At 48.3% G+C, this 19,301-nt stretch overlaps 1 protein-coding gene across 2 annotated transcripts in view; it reads left to right on the top strand.

Moving 5' to 3' along the window:
* The window catches only part of ESYT2 (extended synaptotagmin 2), a 362,124-nt gene that overhangs the window by 213,889 nt on the left and 128,934 nt on the right, over positions 1 to 19,301 (top strand). For both annotated transcript variants that reach the window (XM_030198737.1, XM_030198732.1), the window contains exon 9: positions 11,207 to 11,383. In XM_030198737.1, coding sequence (XP_030054597.1) covers positions 11,207 to 11,383 — 177 coding nt within the window. The remainder of the gene's footprint in view (positions 1 to 11,206; positions 11,384 to 19,301) is intronic.

Below are 19,301 nucleotides of genomic sequence, written 5' to 3'. Positions count from 1 at the left end.
TACTGCAAATATCTCTATAAGTGGATACGACAGAATCATTTGAAAATACTTCAGATCATTCAGAGTACAACTATTAAACTTAGGCAAAAAAAATTGGACTATGTGACTACTATATTATTAAGCAAGCACTGGCTCCCTGTCATCTATAGAGTTAAAGGTTGACTTTGCTCCTGACATTTAAGGCTGTACTCGCAGGTCTACCACTTACCTGTCAAATATGTTAATCCTTTACCCTTCAGCCAAACGCTTTGCTCTCAGAGCAATAATTTACTAGTTCTTCCAGCACCGGCTCAAGCTCAACTAGAATGCCACTCTGCATTTTCCTACTTTTTTTTTTGTTACATTTGTACCCCGCGCTTTCCCACTCATGGCAGGCTCAATGCGGCTTACATGGGGCAATGGAGGGTTAAGTGACTTGCCCAGAGTCACAAGGAGCTGCCTGTGCCTGAAGTGGGAGTCGAACTCAGTTCCTCAGTTCCCCAGGACCAAAGCCCACCACCCTAACCACTAGGCCACTCCTCCTAGTGGCCTAGTGGTTAGGGCCTGGAGAAACTCCTCGACACTCAAAAATGTCTAAAGGGAGCTGGACTTCCTCATCATCGGCCAGAAAAACCTTTGTGTAGGGTGAAAACTCACTTAATCTTATGATGTTCAACTTTAAAACTCAGCCAAAAATAATTAGTTCCTACTTAGTTCCCTAGCTATGGATCGCCTTACCACAGTAGATTCCATATCATCAAGCTGATCAATCCATAGACTGGTGGGTTGTGTCCATCTACCAGCAGGTGGAGATAGAGAGCAAACTTTTGCCTCCCTATATGTGGTCATGTGCTGCCGGAAACTCCTCAGTATGTTCTCTATCTCAGCAGGTGGTGGTCACACACAGCAGCAGCTCTGGCTAGGCCTCCAAGCCTAATTTTTAGGTTTTGTTGAGTGCCTGGGGTTGAGGGCTCTTCTTGAGCAAGTGCAAACCTGGTGGCGCCAGGTCCCTCCTTTTCTCCCCCCTCCCGCTGGCTCCGTTTAAAAAAAAAAAAATTTTGAACGTCCTTAAAGGCGTTTATTTCGACGTTTATTTAAACGTTTATTGCAGCTACTCACGGGGACACCAGGTCGTTACAGCTCGGAGCGGACAGCAGGTAATTTTTACCTTTTATAGCGGGCAGGGGGTTCCCCGATTGGTCTCCACGTGGCCCATGGCGTCGGAGGGCGAGGGCGCAAAGAGTCGCTCCCCGGATCGCGTGTGCGCTTCCAGAGGGGATGCGGGGGTCTTAAAGTCTGATTCGCCCTTGTTGGGTGACAGTTTCGTGACCGATGAGTGTCCCGGTCCTTCCTCCGGCGTGGCGGTTTTTCCCGCCATAAACGCCCATCCCCCGCGGCTCGCCTCCGCCATATTGGTCGGCCACGCGGCTCGGACGGCTTCTTCTTGGGCCGCCCTTGAGGTGGGAGACATTGATGCCATGAACGCCCTTAATTTGGGCGACGGCACAGAAGCGGCTAAAGTTAAGCGCCGTTCTTCCCGCGCGGCTCCTTCGCGGAGTGTCGCGCCGGACGCCATCTTGGATGCGCAGCATGTCTCTCCTCCGCTCTTGCGAGCGCCGGTTGAGGGTGTGTCTAGGGCTGTAGCCCAGACTGCGGAAGTGCACAGTCTGGGGGGTTTCTCCCCCGAGTTTGTTTTGCTGCTGCATCAGGCCTTCCTTATGCAAAATGCTGCCCCTGCTCCCTCGTCTGGTAAAGAGGTTGAGGCCCCCGGAGGTAACCGCCCTCGGGTTGATTCCCAGGCCTTGGAGGACTTTGTCTCCTCCGATGTAGATGAGGGCAGCGTATCTGAGTTCTCCCAACGGTCCTTTGCGGATTCCTTGGAGGAGACGGATCCCCGCTCGGATGGAGCGGATGACCCCTCTGCAGCGCGGCTCTTTAGCTCAGAGGATTTGCCCAACCTGTTAGTGCAGGCCATGGGCATTTTGAAGATTTTCTCTCCGGAGGACGTCTCTCCCTCAGCCCCTGTTGGCTCTGCCATTATGCTGGGGACGAAGCGCCCGCCTAGAACCTTCCACGTGCATGATGCCATGCACACCTTAATTTCGGCTCAATGGGATGTCCCGGAAGCGAGCCTTAAAGTGGCTAGGGCTATGTCCCGCCTCTATCCTTTGCCTGAAAGTGAACGTGAGGCCTATCTGTGGCCTACCGTGGATTCTTTAATCACTGCGGTGACTAAGAAAACGGCGTTGCCGGTGGAAGGTGGCACGGCCCTAAAGGACGCCCAAGACAGAAGATTGGAGGCGGCCTTAAGGTCGTCCTTTGAGGCGGCTGCTTTAAGTTTGCAGGCCTCAGTTTGCGGCTCCTATGTGGCCAGGGCGTGCCTGACTTTGGTGCAGCGGGCTTCCCCCTCGGATCATTCCTTGAGGGCTGATTGACCGGCCCTGGAATCGAGCTTGGCCTATTTGGCAAACTTGCTGTATGATGTCTTGAGGGCCTCAGCTAAAGGCATGGCTCAGACAATCTCTGCGCGGCGGTGGCTTTGGCTGAAGCATTGGTCTGCTGACCACGCCTCTAAATCCCGCCTAGCGAAATTGCCTTTTAAAGGCAAGCTGCTCTTTGGGGTCGAGCTGGACAAAATCGTGACCGATCTCGGCACGTCTAAGGGCAAGAAGTTACCAGAGGTCAGGGCTCGGGCTAGTACTCGTCCCGGTACCTCCAGAGGACGGTTTCAGGAAGCCCGTCGGTACCGCCCGGGCAGGTCGGACTCTTCTTCCTCCTCTTCCTTCAAGAGGAACTTCTCCCCCAAGCAGCATTCCTTTCGCAGAGACCGCCGTCCCGGAGGTGCTCCCTCCGGTCCTCCCCCAGGGTCTCGTACCCAATGACAGGGCCTTGGTCCACACCCCAGTGCAGATTGGAGGACGGCTGTCCTCGTTTCTGGGCGAGTGGACCACAATAACTTCAGACGCTTGGGTGCTGGAAGTCATCAAAGACGGCTACAAGCTAGAGTTCTGCCGACCCTTAAGAGACGGGTTTGTACTCTCTCCCTGCAAGTCTCCGGTCAAAGCTGTGGCAGTGCAGCAGACCTTGGACAATCTGATCCGCCTGGGTGCGGTCGTTCCTGTGCCAGAAAATCAGCTTGGCAAGGGACGTTACTCCATTTACTTTGTGGTACCAAAGAAAGGAGGTTCTGTCCGGCCTATCCTCGACCTCAAAGGGGTCAATCGGGCCTTGAAAGTTCGGCACTTTCGCATGGAGACTCTCCGCTCTGTTATAGCGGCAGTGAAGGCAGGGGAGTACCTGGCATCCTTGGACATCAAGGAAGCGTACTTGCATATTCCCATCTGGCCTCCCCATCAACGCTTTCTGCGTTTTGCAGTCCTGGGCCGACACTTCCAGTTCAGAGCCCTCCCGTTCGGGTTGGCTACTGCTCCGCGGACCTTCTCCAAAGTCATGGTGGTCATCGCGGCCTTCTTGAGGAAGGAAGGAGTACAAGTCCATCCTTATCTGGACGACTGGTTGATCCGAGCCCCCTCTTATGCAGAGTGCGGCAAAGCTGTGAACCGGGTGGTTGCTCTTTTGAGCTCCCTGGGGTGGATCATCAACTGGGAGAAAAGCCAGCTGCGCCCGACTCAGTCCCTGGAGTATCTGGGAGTTCGATTCGACACCCAAGTGGGCAGAGTGTTCCTGCCAGACAATCGGATTGTCAAACTTCAGGCTCAGGTGGACCAGTTCCTAGTAGCCTCTCCTCTTCGGGCTTGGGACTATGTGCAGCTGTTGGGCTCTATGACGGCCACGATGGAAGTAGTGCCCTGGGCCAGGGCTCATATGAGACCACTACAACACTCTCTGCTGCAGCGCTGGACTCCGATGTCAGAGGATTATGCTGTGCGCCTTCCCTTGGACCCAGCAGTGCGCAAGGCGCTGAGCTGGTGGATGCAGACAGACAAGTTGTCCGCAGGAATGCCTCTGGTGACCCCGGAGTGGATTGTTGTCACGACGGACGCCTCTTTGTCGGGCTGGGGAGCCCACTGCTTGGGAAGGACAGCGCAGGGGCTCTGGTCTCCTGCAGAGGCAAAGTGGTCTATCAACCTCCTGGAACTCAGAGCCATTCGGTTGGCGCTTTTGGAGTTCATCCCGGTACTGGCGTTGAAGCCAGTACGGGTCCTGTCGGACAATGCCACGGCTGTGGCCTATGTCAACCGCCAGGGAGGTACCAAGAGAGCGCCCCTCTAGCCAAGGAGGCTATGAGTCTATGCCAGTGGGCGGAAGCGAACCTGGAGCAGCTGTCAGCGGCCCACATTGCCGGAGTCATGAATGTCAAGGCGGACTTTCTCAGTCGCCATACCTTGGAGCCCGGAGAGTGGCAGCTATCTGCTCAGGCGTTCTTGGACATCACGAAGCGCTGGGGCCAGCCGAGCCTAGATCTGATGGCGTCATCGGCCAATTGCCAAGTGCCGCGCTTTTTCAGCAGAGGACGGGACCCTCGATCCCTGGGAGTAGATGCTCTTCTCCAACAGTGGCCGACACAAGAGCTTCTTTATGTGTTCCCGCCCTGGCCCATGCTGGGCAGGGTGCTAGACCGGGTGGCAAAGCATCCAGGCCGGATAATCCTGGTGGGTCCGGATTGGCCCAGACGTCCCTGGTATGCGGACTTGATCAGGCTCTCAGTCGACGATCCTCTGTGGCTGCCAGTGGAGCAGGGCCTGTTGCATCAGGGTCCCGTGGTGATGGAGGATCCCTCCCCCTTTGGTCTTACGGCCTGGCTATTGAGCGGCAGCGTCTGAGGAAGAAGGGCTTCTCAGACAAGGTCATCGCCACTATGCTGAGAGCGAGGAAGCGCTCTACTTCTACTGCTTACGCCAGGGTTTGGCGTACCTTTGCAGCGTGGTGTAAAGCAGGCTCATTTTCTCCATTCACTGCTCCAATTTCTTCAGTGTTGGCATTCCTGCAAGAAGGTCTGCAGAAAGGCCTGTCGCTCAGTTCCCTTTAAGTCCAGGTAGCGGCCCTGGCTTGCTTCAGGGGCCGCCTGAAGGGTGCTTCCCTGGCTTCGCAGCCAGATGTGGTGCGTTTTCTCAAGGGAGTTAATCACCTGCGCCCTCCTCTGCACTCGGTGGTGCCTGCGTGGAATCTCAATCTGGTGCTAAGAGCATTACAGGAGCCGCCTTTTGAACCCTTGTCGAGGGCATCTCTGAAAGACCTGACGTTGAAAGCAGTCTTTTTGGTGGCTATCACTTCAGCCAGAAGAGTTTCCGAGCTCCAGGCGCTCTCATGTCGAGAGCCTTTTCTGCAGTTCACTGAGGCAGGAGTGACTATTCGCACAGTGCCTTCCTTCCTGCCCAAGATTGTCTCTCGCTTCCATGTGAATCAGCAGCTCTGTCTCCCTTCCTTTCGTAGGGAGGACTACCCAGAGGAATACTCTGCTCTTAAATATCTGGATGTGAGACGAGTCATCATCAGATACTTGGAAGTGACCAATGATTTCCGGAAATCGGATCATCTGTTTGTCCTGTTTGCAGGTCCTCGTAGGGGTCTGCAGGCTGCTAAGCCTACAGTGGCAAGATGGGTCAAGGAAGCCATTGCAGCGGCTTATGTGGCCGCGGGGAAGGTGCCGCCTATCCAGCTGAAGGCTCACTCCACAAGAGCTCAGGCGGCCTCGATGGCAGAGGCCGGTTCCGTCTCCTTGGAAGAGATATGCAAGGCGGCAACTTGGGCTTCGGCCCATACATTCTCCAAGCATTACCGCTTGACTGTGGCTGCTCGGGCGGAGGCCCGGTTTGGAGCTTCAGTGTTGCGGTCAGGGATTTCTATGTTCCGCCCTGGGTGAGTACTGCTTCGGTACATCCCACCAGTCTATGGATTGATCAGCTTGATGATATGGAAGGTAAAATTATGTATCATACCTGATAATTTTCTTTCCATTAATCATAGCTGATCAATCCATAGTCCCTCCCAGATATCTGTACTGTTTATATTCTGGTTGCATTTCAGATTCAAGTTTAGTCTTCAGTTCCTGTTCAGGAAGACTTCGTGTTCAAGTTATTTTTTCACTTGGATTCTTCAAGAGTTGAGACGAGTTTGTGTTACAGAGAGCTGCTGCATTCCTCTCCCCTCCGTTTTACGGGGCTGGATTGAGACTTAAATTCTGCCGGCACTCCCTTCCGCTTCGTGCGGCTGTAGGGCAGCTTTGTACCCCTCCCGCTTCGGCGGTGTTAGGGTCAGTCAGCTCCTCCCGCGGTTGCGGTTGCAGGATAAGCCAGATCCCCCCGCATCGGCGGGTGTGGTGTCCCTCCCCCGCTCCGCGGGGATGAGCTGGACGGATTCCCCTCCCCCACTTGCGTGGGGATGAGCTGGGTTAATTCCCCTCCCCCGTTTCGGCGGTGGTGAGCTGGGCAGAGTGTCCCTTTGTGGGTGTAATTCTCTAAGTGCTGAGTCCTGCGGATGGAGCTTTGATATCGACATACTGAGGAGTTTCCGGCAGCACATGACCACATATAGGGAGGCAAAAGTTTGCTCTCTATCTCCACCTGCTGGTAGATGGACACAACCCACCAGTCTATGGATTGATCAGCTATGATTAATGGAAAGAAAATTATCAGGTATGATACATAATTTTACCTTCTGGTTAAATTCTCCTTATGCAAATGTAAGAAGGCGCTTAAAACCTATTTTTTATCTTAAGCCTTCAGTGATATGGGGGACTGTAATGTAGCATGGGCCCTGGTGTTTGGGACAGGCTGAAGATTTTTCAGTTTTCTGATTTTTGCACCAGTATTGAATTGTTCATTGTGTGGAAAATTGAAAGAACATTTTTGATCATAAATCACACTAATGCTTTGCTAAGGGTAGCGTAGAAAGTTCCAAATAAGCATGAGAAGATAAATTTGATGGCATGTGCCTTTCTATATGCCACCTCCTTGTTGCTGGACTGCTGTCTGCTTTTTAATGTTGAGGTATTAGTTATTTTTCTAACGTCAGGAGTACTCACTAATGGATGAAAATCTTTAGTGAAGAATTTTCCACCTAACTTCTTAAAAGTTTGGTTTTCAAGCAAACCAGTAGTCAAAAATCATGCTTACCCATCAGCAGTACCAGCCTCTGCTTTCTTTCCTCTGACAGAATTGGAGCTCTTGCTTTCCTGTCTATCTGTAGAGATTACGCTCAATAATAAATGTGGGGAAGAGATACTTAATATAATGTAATGTATATATAAATGCATGAAAGGTTCTCAGTACTTATAGCAAATACACTTATTAATCTTCAGAGGAAAAGGCCTGGAGAAACTCCCCAACACTCAAAAACGTCTAAAGGGAGCTGGACTTCCTCATCATCAGCCAGAAAAACCTCCGTGTAGGGTGAAAACTCACTTAATCTTATGATGTTCAACTTTAAACTCAACCAAAAATAATTAAATTAACTTAGGTTCGTTAAATAGATCTCTGTGTTTTCTTGTTAATATTGAACGTGATCAGCGGCGGCGTACCCCACATTTTCCCACCTATTTGCAGGCTCAATGTGGCTTACATAGTACCGAGAGGCTTAAGCTGCCTCCGGTGATGAGGTAGATAATGAGATGTATGTGTTACAGACACATAATAGAATTGAGAGAAGAAGAGTTATATAATGTTTAGGTGTTAAAATATTGAATATGGATTGTTATGCTCTAGGATTATGTCCTTTTCCCTTACAATTGTGAGCAGCACTGATCCATTTTTGTTATATAGAGCATATAAGCGCTTAATGTAAATGTCTTTGTTTACCTTTCCACGTTCAATTGTATATTCTTAAAACCTTACTATTACTATGTTTACTACAGTTTGTAATATTCTTCTTACAAGGCTTTGTAATTCTATTTACTATGTAAGCCGCATTGAACCTGCTATGTGTGGGAAAGCGCGGGGTACAAATGTAATAATAATAATGTAAACTGAATTCAAAAAAGCTCTCTATGGAAGAGGAAGGGATAGTAGATGACATGGATGGGCAGACTAAGTTGGTAATATGGTCTTTATCTGCTTTCATTTTTCTATGATTCAATGTTCTTTAACTTGGATGGCAAAAAGGATTAAACATACAATTCTCAATATAATGATTTACTAAGTATAAAGTAACAAAGTTATTCTCCAACTTTCAGTCTCTCAGTAGTAGTATTGTTAATATTGCTAGTAGATCCTCTGCCTTGGAAAGAGATTCTATTGAGAGAGTACTTTGTAGATGTTTTTCTCTCTCTGGATTCCAGAGAAGGCTGATCTGAGGCAGATTGTTACACAGGGTGCTGGGCTCTTTCAGCCTGCAGGTACACAGTCCTGTTAGCTGATCCTTTCCCCGATGGGATTCACTACTGGGGCTCTTTGTCCTGATGCTTCTCCTGGATAGATAGTTTTCACTGCTTCTCTTCTTAGTTTCTTCTGTGCAGACAGTGTGGTGGTCTGGTTCCTATCCAGAGCACTGTTTGGAATCAGTGCAGCAACTTAAATAGATTCTGTCCCTGTTTGCTTAGCTGTTTACCTCTCTGTTAGCCAGTGTAACTCTCATTACATAATGGTGCAGTAGCTGGGGAGCAGAGCCAAAGACAAGGCCATGCCCCTGGACTAGGGTTTCATAAACCTCAGTTTTCCTCCACAGGGGTGTCTCCTCTTGCTGTTGTGAAGGCAGAAGAATGAGTCTTTTTCAAGAAACTGCAAGAGATTTCCAAGTAAAAAGTTCATATACTTAATTTTGTGGAGGCAATAGAGTTCATTGCAAAGATGCCTTTGGCAGGCAGAATTTGTATGCCCTCTACACAAACACGGAACAAAGCAGGAACAGGAAACAACCTCTATGGAAATCCAAAGGGTACCATGAAGGAGTAGAGGATGACCAAGCAACTTCCAAGCCAGGAGGAAATGATCACAGAATCTTTATTGAAGCACCAGGAAAATGATTCGACATGGGGCCATTTTTCAGCAGATGCAGCTGCCTGCTTCAGGGGTCACAAGTAAACACTGTATGCATAAAAGATACAAAAAATACCATGTATAAAAATGCATATATATTAAAATAAATGGTGATTCAAAATAAGCAGCTAAAAGCATATTTGTGTATATGTACAGATACAACTATGAAATAGTAGAATTATTGATTAAAACCAAATAAAACAATGAAGCAAACAAATAAAATAGACTGCATAATAAAACACTGCATGAAAAAAAGCAAACGCTATGTTCAAAATCCGTATGTTAATAAAATGTGTGATCTGGTGGGAGACAAAACAGGAGAGTGACTAAGTTTGACTGTCTATGCTCAAAAATGTGCCTATGGGGTCAAGCATAATGGGCTGATGTGTGTCAAAGTATTATTAGCAAGGGAGAAACAACTGAATGACATACCTCTGGAGAACACAACATTATATGTGAATGCTGGTGCAATAGCTGGATGTTTCTCTCTAAATATAAACATAATACCACTCTCGGTAAAAAGGATGTAAAGATATGAAAAAGTTCTAATATAATGTATGAATCGGCCTAACCTGACATATGTTATGCAAGTATTAAAAACGTAGCCGCTAAAACCTAAAAACTGAGAAGCTGCAACCGGTTAGGACATAAGACTGACGGTTATAAAAGAATAAATAAATAAAACCGGTTAAAATAGGTCACACGTCAATAACCAGGTATCCAAAATGGTGCCAAGGGTATGTAAATCAAGAAGCCTACCACTTTAAAAAGACTGAATATAAGAAATCACATACATTTACCTACATATATAAAAAAAGTCAAGCGACGACAGCAGCAGGCAAGTGATGTTACTGTTATAAGCTCCTATCCCTTGACAAAGTGACGGCGACTCTATTCATGGCGGCAAGCATATAAAGATGGTATGCTCGCACAGAAAGGCAGGACAAATCTGAAAACGGATTAGAAATGGCTTACCACGTGCACAGTGTGAAGGATAAAACAAACATCAAAGATGCCACTGCAATCGGGAGCATAAGGGAGGAAATACACTATAACATGAACGTATTTAAATAAACAGGCATGAATAATGTATGAGGTAGAGAAATGGCCAGTTAGCGTGTTAAACCAGCTACAAAAATGGCCAGTAAAGTACAGAAACCAGCTAAGAAACATAACTGGTTAAAAAATAATAATATATATAAAATATAGACAACAAAAGCTAAATAATCATTTTAAAAACAGAGTCTGGGCAACACAGAGGGATCAACTATAGATTTAAAAAAAACTTGAATAGTCTACAGAAACATAGAATGTAATAAAAAGAAAAACACAAACCAGTGAGCAGGGAAAAGGAAGAGGTAAAAAACATAAAAATAAAAGAATGTTTAATAGTTATGAACTGTTTAAAGGAAAGGCTTAAAATCAATCTCAGAGTTAAGACCATGTGATAAGGTTTTCATAAAGAAAATGATATGCTTAACTATATCTCCTCCTCTCCAGGAGCTATTAAATACTTTGCACACAAAAAACTTGAGATCCTCAATAGTGTGGTTCAGAGAGTGCCAGTGTTCCACCAGTGGTGCAGAAATAATGTTGTGGCTAATACAGTTTCCGTGTTCAAGCATGCATGTCTTAATGGTCTATTTTGTTTTACCAACATATAATAACTGACAGGGATGCATGATGACATATATCACTTGTGCTGTATTGCAATTAGACAAAGGCACATTTTTGAGCACAGAAAGTCAAACTTCATCGGCCCCCCCCCCCCCCCCCCCCCACACACACATGCTTTTTTTTTTTTTTGTCTCCAGATCACACATTTTATTAACATACAGTTTTTGAACAAGGAGTTTGTTTTTTTCATGCAGTGTTTTATTATGCAGTCCATTTTATTTGTTCACTTCATTGTTTTATTTGGTTTTAATCAGTAATTCTATTGTTTCATAGTTGTATCTGTACATATATACAAATGTACTTTTAGCTGCATGTTTTGTATCGCTAGTTATTTTATTCTAATTTAATATATAAGTATTTTTATATATGGTATTTTTACATCTTTTATGCATACAGTGTTTACTTGTGACTCCTGAAGCAGATGGCTGCGTCCACTGAAACATGACTCCATGTTAGGTCATTTTCCTGGTGCTTCAATAAAGATTCTTTGATCATTTACTCTGGTTTAGATGTTGCTTTGTCATTCTCCTTCGTGGCACCCTCTACACAAACACAGCATTTAATAGCAGTGATGTATCGTATATTAATCAAAATCTGCTTTTTTTTTTTTTAAATAGGGTGTTCTCAGGATACACTTCCTCGAAGCCCAGGACCTAATGTGGAAGGACACTTATATGAAAGGCCTTATCAAAGGAAAGTCTGACCCTTATGGAATTATTCAAGTTGGCAACCAAATCTTCCAAAGCAAGGTCATCAAAGAAAATCTCAATCCAAAATGGAATGAGGTGTATGAGGTAAAGTGTAAGGCCAATGTGACCCTTCATATTTTATTTTAAGCTGTACATTGAATTTGCCATTGAACACATTCATCTGAGCAAGCATTGTTTCCTTGCAGGATGATTTTATGTACAGCCACAGAGTTTTCAAACTTTTTGCAAGTGTTTCTTTGTCAGTGGAAAGATCCTTGTTAGCCTTCAGATACTATCAAACATGAATTCTACTTCTAATTTTTCAGAATTTAAAGTTAAATCCTTTATCGACATTTAGTTACTCTTTAACCAAGAGGCAGTTCCATGCATCATCCTTCTTCACAGAAAGGCTGGTGGATGGATGGAACAGGTAGAGGAGGGGGGAGATAAAATCAGTAACAGAATTCAAGAAAAGAAGCACAAAAGATCCATAGCTGCAAAGAAGAAAATACATTGAGCAGACCAGGTGTGTCGTAACAATTCTCGTCTGCTGTTATTTTGTGCATTTCTGTGTAAAACTGAGATGAATGTTTTCCATCAGGTTATTTTGTGACAGCATTCATTTATGCGCATATAAAGTCTTGAACTCCTGAGGCAGGCATATTCAGTGAAACGTGGTCACATTGGGTCACTGAGGTTTATATGTAGTCTGGAATACCAAAATAGAATATACCTTCTGGATTTCACAATAAAGCCCTTTTGGAACTTTTGTTGTCACTGTTCTTGCATGTTTGGTTTACCATCAGCTTGCACTATTTGGTTAGACAGTTTGGAGAGCTCATCCTGAATGAAAAGACATTTAGCCATATCAGTCTGCCTGCTCACAACTAACTGGGGGATAGTCTGATATTTATTTTTATTTATTGTATTTGTATCCCACATTTTCCCACCTATTTGCAGGCTCAATGTGGCTTACAGAGTCCTGTTATGGCATTGTCATTCCAGGATATCAGATACAGTTAGTGATGTACAAAGATTAAGTAAGGGAGAAGAGAGAGGAAAAGTATGAGGCGGGTAAGTATAGAAAGTAGACTTTCATAACTGGGTAAGTTGGCAGGGTAATTTAGTGAGGCTATGGGTTCTCTTTGTAGGCCTTGTTGAAGAGATATGTCTTCAGAGATTTGCGAAAGTTGGTTATTTCGTCAGTAGTTTTCAAGGCAGTAGGTAGTGTATTCCACAACTGCGTGCTCGTGTAGGAGAAGGTAGTGGCATGTATCAGCTTGTATTTTATTGTATGTTAACTCTTCTGGAGTGAAGTGGAGTAGCCTGATGATTAGTACAGTGAACACTGTGGTTCTTTGTGATCTTGGGCAAGTCACTTAACCCTCTATTGCCCCAGGTACATAAACTTAGATTGTGAGCCCATTAGGCACAGAGAAAGTACCTGCATATACTGGATGGTCCATATGGTCTTTACCTGCTGTCATGTTTCTAAACTGCTTTGGTTGTATCACAGAAAGGCAATATATCAAATCCAATACCCTTGCCTTTACCCTTTCTGTCTTCTTCAGCAACATTGAATTTAGGGCCATCTATCCCTTCATGAGTAGTGATAAAATGCTGACTCGGAAACCCCAGATCTTACAGGTCAGACTTAACATGAACAATCAAATGTGCTGAAATATTACTCTGAATGTGTAGTTCGACACCACTGCGGGTTATTATACCATGGAGATGCATTTTTAAAAAACTGGCTAATAAAGTGTTCATTGAAGCTCCTATTAATAGAGCTTTGTTTTTAGTTCAAACAGCTTTATTAAAGTTTTTATATATAACAGAAAATCCCATGCAAGAAAACAGAAAACAAACTAGTATCAAATGTAGGATATATATACTATTATGATACCCATTAGACCTAACCCCCCCCCCCCCCAACCCTCTTACCTCAACATCAATGAACAGACTGAGCCATGACTCCAGAGTGCCTGGACTCTTATGACCCTCCAGGCAAATAGGGAAGACACCCCCAACCCCTGAAAATCAAATGAAAACACAAGGCATGAGACAGAGAAAGAAAACATACATATATGTCTATCAATTATAAAGTGTTCAAAATAAGACTCCCCCCTTGGAATCAAAGAATGCAAATAGGGGTTCCAGAGTTTCAGAAAATGGGTCTTTTGTTTAAGGGATCCACGAGCCTCCCAGACAAGTAGCTGATGGAGTTGATTGTGCCAGAAAGCATGTAGCTGTGACGAGGTCCAGGACTGTAAAATACATTTTCTCGCCAGTAGGCACATTTTACGAAAAAATAAGGTGCACTCCTTGTTTGCATCCCTAAAAGGAACTAGGTTGATCTAACAGCAATTGAGCTGGAGTACCCTCAATCCTACTATTCAGGAGAGAGGCCTTATAATCTATAACCTGTCTCCAAAAACACCGAACTTTAAAGCATTCCCAAAAGGAATAGTATTATCAGCCACCTGGCACTTAGAGCATATAGGCAACTGTACCTGAGTATACTACGCTCTATAAAGTACCCAAAAATAACATTCTGTATACCTGGCATTCGTTGTCAACTCCAGGATACCCTTTATACTAGAAAATAAATCCCATGGGCCCAAATTCATCCCCTCATCCTGTTCCCATTTTCATTTCATCTGGGTTAAATCTTTGGGTCTTTCTAGTTTGTATAAAACTTTATACACCCCTGAGATAGAAGTCATCTTTTCTGATATGTCATCAAAAAAACTCCTAATGCTGGTACCAATGTGGAGGCAAAGTGACTGTCTGTTTAATAAGTGAATGTAGTGTTTTAATTAGCAGTGAGCAAAGGTGTCTCCCCGTTGAATCCCCTCCTGACCTCTTAAAGTAGCTAAAGACTTAAGGTGACCTTCGACATCCAGAACGTGTTCTAGCAACAGAAGAAGAACCCCCCCCCCCCCCCCCCCCCAGAAATCCTACTGTCAATCCTGAAGGAAGATTGTCTCAGCCCTCAGTCTCCCCTCCCTACATCCTGAAGCAAATGAGTCCCATCGCCCACAATCTGTGCCAAATAAGTCTGAGGACTATGAGATTCATACCCACTATGCAAGAAAAAACCTGCATTTCCATATCATCAAGCTGATCAATCCATAGACTGGTGGGTTGTGTCCATCTACCAGCAGGTGGAGATAGAGAGCAAACTTTTGCCTCCCTATATGTGGTCATGTGCTGCCGGAAACTCCTCAGTATGTTCTCTATCTCAGCAGGTGGTGGTCACACACAGCAGCAGCTCTGGCTAGGCCTCCAAGCCTAATTCTTAGGTTTTGTTGAGTGCCTGGGGTTGAGGGCTCTTCTTGAGCAAGTGCAAACCTGGTGGTGCCAGGTCCCTCCTTTTCTCCCCCCTCCCGCTGGCTCCGTTAAAAAAAAAAAAAAATTTTGAACGTCCTTAAAGGCGTTTATTTCGACGTTTATTTAAACGTTTATTGCAACTACTCACTGGGACACCAGGTCGTTACAGCTCGGAGTGGAAAGCAGGTAATTTTTACCTTTTTATAGCGGGCAGGGGGTTCCCCGATTCTTCTCCTCGTGGCATATGGCGTCGGAGGGCGAGGGCGCAAAGAGTCGCTCCCCGGATCGCTTGAGCGCTTCTAGAGGGGATGCGGGGGTCTTAAAGCCTGATTCGCCCTTGTTGGGTGACAGTTTTGTGACCGATGAATGTCCCGGTCCTTCCTCCGGCGTGGCGGTTTTTCCCGCCATAAACGCCCATCCCCCGCTCCTCGCCTCCGCCATCTTGGCCGGCCACGCGGCTCGGACGGCTTCTTCTTGGGCCGCCCTTGAGGTTGGAGACATTAATGCCATGAACGCCCTTAATTTGGGCGACGGCACAAAAGCGGCTAAAGTTAAGCGCCGTTCTTCCCGCGCGGCTCCTTCGCGGAGTGTTGCGCCGGACGCCATTTTGGATGCGCAGCATGTCTCTCCCCCGCTCTTGCGAGCGCCGGTTGAGGGTGCGTCTAGGGCTGTAGCCCAGGCTGCGGAAGTGCACAGTCTGGGGGGTTTCTCCCCCGAGTTTGTTTTGCTGCTGCATCAGGCCTTCCTTATGCAAAACGCTGCCCCTGCTCCCTTGTCTGGTAAAGAGGTTGAGGTTCCCAGAGGTAAACGCCCTCGGGTTGATTCCCAGGCCTTGGAGGACTTTGTCTCCTCCGATGTAGATGAGGGCAGCGTATCTGAGTTCTCCCAACGGTCCTTTGCGGATTCCTTGGAGGAGACGGATCCCCGCTCGGATGGAGCGGATGACCCCTCTGCAGCGCGGCTTTTTAGCTCAGAGGATTTGCCCAACCTGTTGATACAGGCCATGGACACTTTGAAGATTTCCTCTCCGGAGGACGTCTCTCCCTCAGCCCCTGTTGGCTCTGCCATTATGCTGGGGACGAAGCGCCCGCCTAGAACCTTCCACGTGCATGATGCCATGCACACCTTAATTTCGGCTCAATGGGATGTCCCTGAAGCGAGCCTTAAAGTGGCTAGGGCTATGTCCCGCCTCTATCCTTTGACTGAAAGTGAACATGAGGCCTATCTGTGGCCTACCGTGGATTCTTTAATCACTGCGGTGACTAAGAAAACGGTGTTGCCGGTGGAAGGTGGCACGGCCCTAAAGGACGCCCAAGACAGAAGATTGGAGGCGGCCTTAAGGTCGTCCTTTGAGGCGGCTGCTTTAAGTTTGCAGGCCTCAGTTTGCGGCTCCTATGTGGCCAGGGCGTGCCTGACTAAGGTGCAGCGGGCTTCCCCCTCGGATCATTCCTTGAGGGCTGATTGGCCGGCCCTGGAATCGGGCTTAGCCTATTTGGCAGACTTGCTGTATGATGTCTTGAGGGCCTCAGCTAAAGGCATGGCTCAGACAATCTCTGCGCGGCGGTGGCTTTGGCTGAAACATTGGTCTGCTGACCACGCCTCTAAATCCCGCCTGGCTAGATTGCCTTTTAAAGGCAAGCTGCTCTTTGGGGTCGAGCTGGACAAAATCGTGACCGATCTCGGCACGTCTAAGGGCAAGAAGTTACCAGAGGTCAGGGCTCGGGCTAGTACTCGTCCCGGTACCTCCAGAGGACGGTTTCAGGAAGCCCGTCGGTACCGCCCGGGCAGGTCGGGTTCCTCTGCCCCCTCTTCCTTCAAGAGGAATTTCTCCCCCAAGCAGCATTCCTTTCGCAGAGACCGCCGTCCCAGAGGTGCTCCCTCCGGTCCTCCCCCAGGGTCTCGTACCCAATGACGGGGCCTTGGTCCACGCCCCAGTGCAGATTGGAGGACGGCTGTCCTCGTTTCTGGGCGAGTGGACCACAATAACTTCAGACGCTTGGGTGCTGGAAGTCATCAGAGAAGGCTACAAGCTAGAGTTCTGCCGACCCTTAAGAGACGGGTTTGTACTCTCTCCCTGCAAGTCTCCGGTCAAAGCTGTGGCAGTGCAGCAGACTTTGGACAATCTGATCCGCCTGGGTGCGGTCGTTCCGGTGCCAGAAAGTCAGTTTGGCAAGGGGCGTTACTCCATTTACTTTGTGGTACCAAAGAAAGGAGGTTCTGTCCGGCCTATCCTCGACCTCAAAGGGGTCAATCGGGCCTTGAAAGTGCGGCACTTTCGCATGGAGACTCTCCGCTCTGTTATAGCGGCAGTGAAGGCAGGGGAGTACCTGGCATCCTTGGACATCAAGGAAGCGTACTTGCATATTCCCATCTGGCCTCCTCATCAACGCTTTCTGCGTTTTGCAGTACTGGGCCGACACTTCCAGTTCAGAGCCCTCCCGTTCGGGTTGGCTACTGCTCCGCGGACCTTTTCCAAAGTAATGGTGGTCATCGCGGCCTTCCTGCGAAAGGAAGGAGTACAAGTCCATCCTTATCTGGACGACTGGTTGATCCGAGCCCCCTCTTATGCAGAGTGCGGCAAAGCTGTGGACCGGGTAGTTGCTCTTTTGAGCTCCCTGGGATGGATCATCAACTGGGAGAAAAGCCAGCTGCGCCCGACTCAGTCCCTGGAGTATCTGGGAGTTCAATTCGACACCCAAGTGGGCAGAGTGTTCCTGCCAGACAATCGGATTGTCAAGCTTCAGGCTCAGGTGGACCAGTTCCTAGTAGCCTCTCCTCTTCGGGCTTGGGACTATGTGCAGCTGTTGGGCTCTATGACGGCCACGATGGAAGTAGTGCCCTGGGCCAGGGCTCATATGAGACCACTACAACAATCTCTGCTGCAGCGCTGGACTCCGATGTCGGAGGATTATGCTGTGCGCCTTCCCTTGGACCCAGCAGTGCGCAAGGCGCTGAGCTGGTGGATGCAGACAGACAAGTTGTCTGCGGGAATGCCTCTGGTGACCCCGGAGTGGATTGTCGTCACGACGGACGCCTCTTTGTCGGGCTGGGGAGCCCACTGCTTGGGAAGGACAGCGCAGGGGCTCTGGTCTCCTGCAGAGGCAAAGTGGTCTATCAACCTCCTGGAACTCAGAGCCATTCGGTTGGCGCTTTTGGAGTTCATCCCGGTACTGGTGTTGAAGCCGGTACGGGTCCTGTCGGACAATGCCACGGCTGTGGCCTATGTCAACCGCCAGGGAGGTACCAAGAGCGCCCCTCTAGCCAAGGAGGCTATGAATCTATGCCAGTGGGCAGAAGCGAACCTGGAGCAGCTGTCAGCGGCCCACATTGCCGGAGTCATGAATGTCAAGGCGGACTTTCTCAGTCGCCATACCTTGGAGCCCGGAGAGTGGCAGCTATCTGCTCAGGCGTTCTTGGACATCACGAAGCGCTGGGGCCAGCCGAGCCTAGATCTGATGGCGTCATCGGCCAATTGCCAAGTGCCGCGCTTTTTCAGCAGAGGACGGGACCCTCGATCCCTGGGAGTAGATGCTCTTCTCCAACAGTGGCCGACTCAAGAGCTTCTCTATGTGTTCCCGCCCTGGCCCATGTTGGGCAGGGTGCTAGACCGGGTGGCAAAGCATCCCGGCAGGGTAATCCTGGTGGGTCTGGATTGGCCCAGACGTCCCTGGTATGCGGACTTGATCAGGCTCTCAGTCGACGATCCTCTGCGGCTGCCAGTGGAGCAGGGCCTGTTACATCAGGGTCCCGTGGTGATGGAGGATCCCTCCCCCTTTGGTCTTACGGCCTGGCTATTGAGCGGCAGCGTCTGAGAAAGAAGGGCTTCTCAGACAAGGTCATCGCCACTATGCTGAGAGTGAGGAAGCGCTCTACTTCTACTGCTTACGCCAGGGTTTGGCGTATATTTGCAGCGTGGTGTGAAGCAGGCTCACTTTCTCCCTTCACTGCTCCAATTTCTTCAGTGTTGGCGTTCCTGCAAGAAGGTCTGGAGAAAGGCCTGTCGCTCAGTTCCCTTAAAGTCCAGGTAGCGGCTCTGGCTTGCTTCAGGGGCCGCCTGAAGGGTGCTTCCCTGGCTTCGCAGCCAGATGTGGTGCGCTTTCTCAAGGGAGTTAATCACCTGCGCCCTCCTCTGCACTCAGTGGTGCCTGCGTGGAATCTCAACCTGGTGCTAAGAGCATTGCAGAAGCCGCCTTTTGAACCCTTGTCGAGGGCATCTCTGAAAGACCTGACGTTGAAAGCAGTCTTTTTGGTGGCTATCACTTCAGCCAGAAGAGTTTCCGAGCTCCAGGCGCTCTCATGTCGAGAGCCCTTTCTGCAGTTCACTGAGGCAGGAGTGACTATTCGCACAGTGCCTTCCTTCCTGCCCAAGATTGTTTCTCGCTTCCATGTGAATCAGCAGCTTTGTCTCCCTTCCTTTCGTAGGGAGGACTACCCAGAGGAGTACTCTGCTCTTAAATATCTGGATGTGAGACGAGTCATCATCAGATACTTGGAAGTGACCAATGAGTTCCGGAAATCGGATCATCTGTTTGTCCTGTTTGCAGGTCCTCGTAAGGGTCTGCAGGCTGCTAAGCCTACAGTGGCAAGATGGGTCAAGGAAGCCATTGCAGCGGCTTATGTGGCCGCGGGGAAGGTGCCGCCTATCCAGCTGAAGGCTCACTCCACTAGAGCTCAGGCGGCCTCGATGGCA

The sequence above is a fragment of the Microcaecilia unicolor genome, chromosome 1, assembly GCF_901765095.1.
Source record: "Microcaecilia unicolor chromosome 1, aMicUni1.1, whole genome shotgun sequence".
Lineage (NCBI taxonomy): Eukaryota > Metazoa > Chordata > Amphibia > Gymnophiona > Siphonopidae > Microcaecilia > Microcaecilia unicolor.
This window is presented reverse-complemented; position numbering and strand designations above follow the sequence as displayed.